The sequence below is a fragment of the Seriola dumerili genome, unplaced genomic scaffold, assembly GCF_002260705.1.
Source record: "Seriola dumerili isolate Sdu_G_001 unplaced genomic scaffold, Sdu_1.0 BDQW01026273.1, whole genome shotgun sequence".
NCBI lineage: Eukaryota > Metazoa > Chordata > Actinopteri > Carangiformes > Carangidae > Seriola > Seriola dumerili.
This window is the reverse complement of record NW_019200528.1, coordinates 5,237-7,166: the sequence shown is the minus strand read 5'-3', so window position 1 is coordinate 7,166 and position 1,930 is coordinate 5,237. Positions and strand designations below refer to the sequence as shown.

At 39.8% G+C, this 1,930-nt stretch overlaps 1 protein-coding gene across 1 annotated transcript; it reads right to left on the bottom strand.

Moving 5' to 3' along the window:
* Window positions 1–266: 266 nt before the first annotated feature.
* On the bottom strand, window positions 267–1,224 carry LOC111240261 (protocadherin beta-1-like; the record flags this gene model as incomplete). Its single annotated transcript, XM_022770222.1, has 1 exon — window positions 267–1,224. A coding segment is annotated over exon 1 (958 nt), but the record flags the coding sequence as incomplete, so codon positions are not given.
* Window positions 1,225–1,930: the final 706 nt, after the last annotated feature.

Below are 1,930 nucleotides of genomic sequence, written 5' to 3'. Positions count from 1 at the left end.
ATTATACTCAGAGGCTCTCTCTCTGTCTAATTCACTGTTGGTTAGTATACTATAGAAGTTATTGGAGGTAAATTTAATTTCAAATGGCAGGTTTTCATTTATTACACAGTGGACCTTTCCATTAGTTTCAGAATCTGGGTCATTTACACTCATTAAAGCTATTACTGTTTTATGGGCTGAATCCTCTGGTACGGAGCCTGATGTTGATATCATATTTACAATAGGGCTATTGTCATTCACGTCAATAACATCAATTATTATCTTACTCGAATCTGAGAGTCCACCTTGATCAACAGCCTCTATGTCGATGTGATAATGTTTTTCTCTTTCATAGTCTATTGGACCTTCTAATACCACATCGCCTTGACTGTTAATATGAAATAACTTCGAAACAGAATCCATGCTATTCCCGATGACGTAGGTCACCTCTCCATTTGAGCCTTTGTCTGCATCAGAAGCGCTGACCTTAGTAACGAGTGTTCCTATTGCGGAATTTTCTGTAATGCTTGCTTTGTAAACAGATTTGCTGAAGGCAGGGGCATTGTCGTTAGCATCCAACACAGTCACATGAATTTGCATTGTCCCTGTCATTTGTGGTTCTCCTCCATCCTCCGCTGTTAAAACCAATGATATGTGTTCTTGTTTCTCTCGGTCCAAAGGTTTTTGTAAAATCATCTCTACTTTTTTGCTTCCATCAGACTGAGAATGCAGTTTAAGCACAAAATTGTCACTCGGCTTTAGAGTGTATCTCTGAAGACCATTCCGTTCGATATCAGGGTCAATCGCTTTCTCGAGTAAGAACTTAGAGCCGATGACTGCAGACTCGCTTATTTCAAATCTTCTCTCCTCCTTTTGGAACACTGGAGCGTTGTCATTAATATCGGTAATTTCTACAGTAACTGGGAACAATTCTAATGGGTTCTCTAACGTAATTTGAAAATGCAAAGCGCAAGGCGTTGTCTGTCTGCAGAGCGCTTCGCGGTCTATTTTTTCTTTAATAAGGAGGACTCCTCTTTCTCTGTTCAGTTCTATGTACTGAGCACTGTCTCCCGTGTAAATGCGAGCTTTACCTGACTTAAGACGTTTGACATCTAAACCCAAATCTTGTGCTATGTTACCGACCAAAGAGCCTTTTGCCATTTCCTCTGGAATTGAGTAGCCGACCTGTCCGTTCACAGAACTCAGGCAGAAGATGGAGATTAACAACAGTACTTGCCGTTTCATTGTTCTGTCCGATACCTCCGTTGCACAATAGATACCGTGTGTTATTCCGTTTTAAGGGTAAGATTCGGTCACATGAAAATAAAAAATGGACGAGAAATATGTTTTAATCCCCACATTAGGAAATAAAATTCCGTTTTGAGGTATCTGTTCATAGCAGTCTATGGTCTGATCTCCGAAGTGTCCATTCTACATCTGAGCCTGTACGTCAGAATTATGCCAGAGCGATGACTAGGAGGATCTTTTACAAAAGCAATTTTCAACTGCCACACACTGGGCAACAGCGGCCCGATGAGTTCAAATTGTGAAAGTACATAAGAATAACAGCAATAATGCCATGAGAATTCGAATGCTACATTCAGATTAAGGATAATAAAAGGAGCCTACACATAGCCTGTGCTGCTTGTCAGATTTTTAAAAAATCTGTAGAAAAAAATATGAAAAGGGAGTTATAATAGTGGATAAAAGAGGCTACTACACACAAGGAAAAACATGCAGAAGGAGGGTGAAAGGGGAAAACAATGTGAAGCTGTACTTTCATTGTCGCTGTCCAAGGTGCTGTTGTGTTGCCTAAATGACGCCTTTAAAACACGTGTTAAAGTACATACATACTACAAAAAACATTTTATAGAAATTAAACCACATGACCAACCTCTAGAGGAGAGTCTGGTTCATCCAAAGGATTGCTCTTTATTCTGTATCCGCTGCA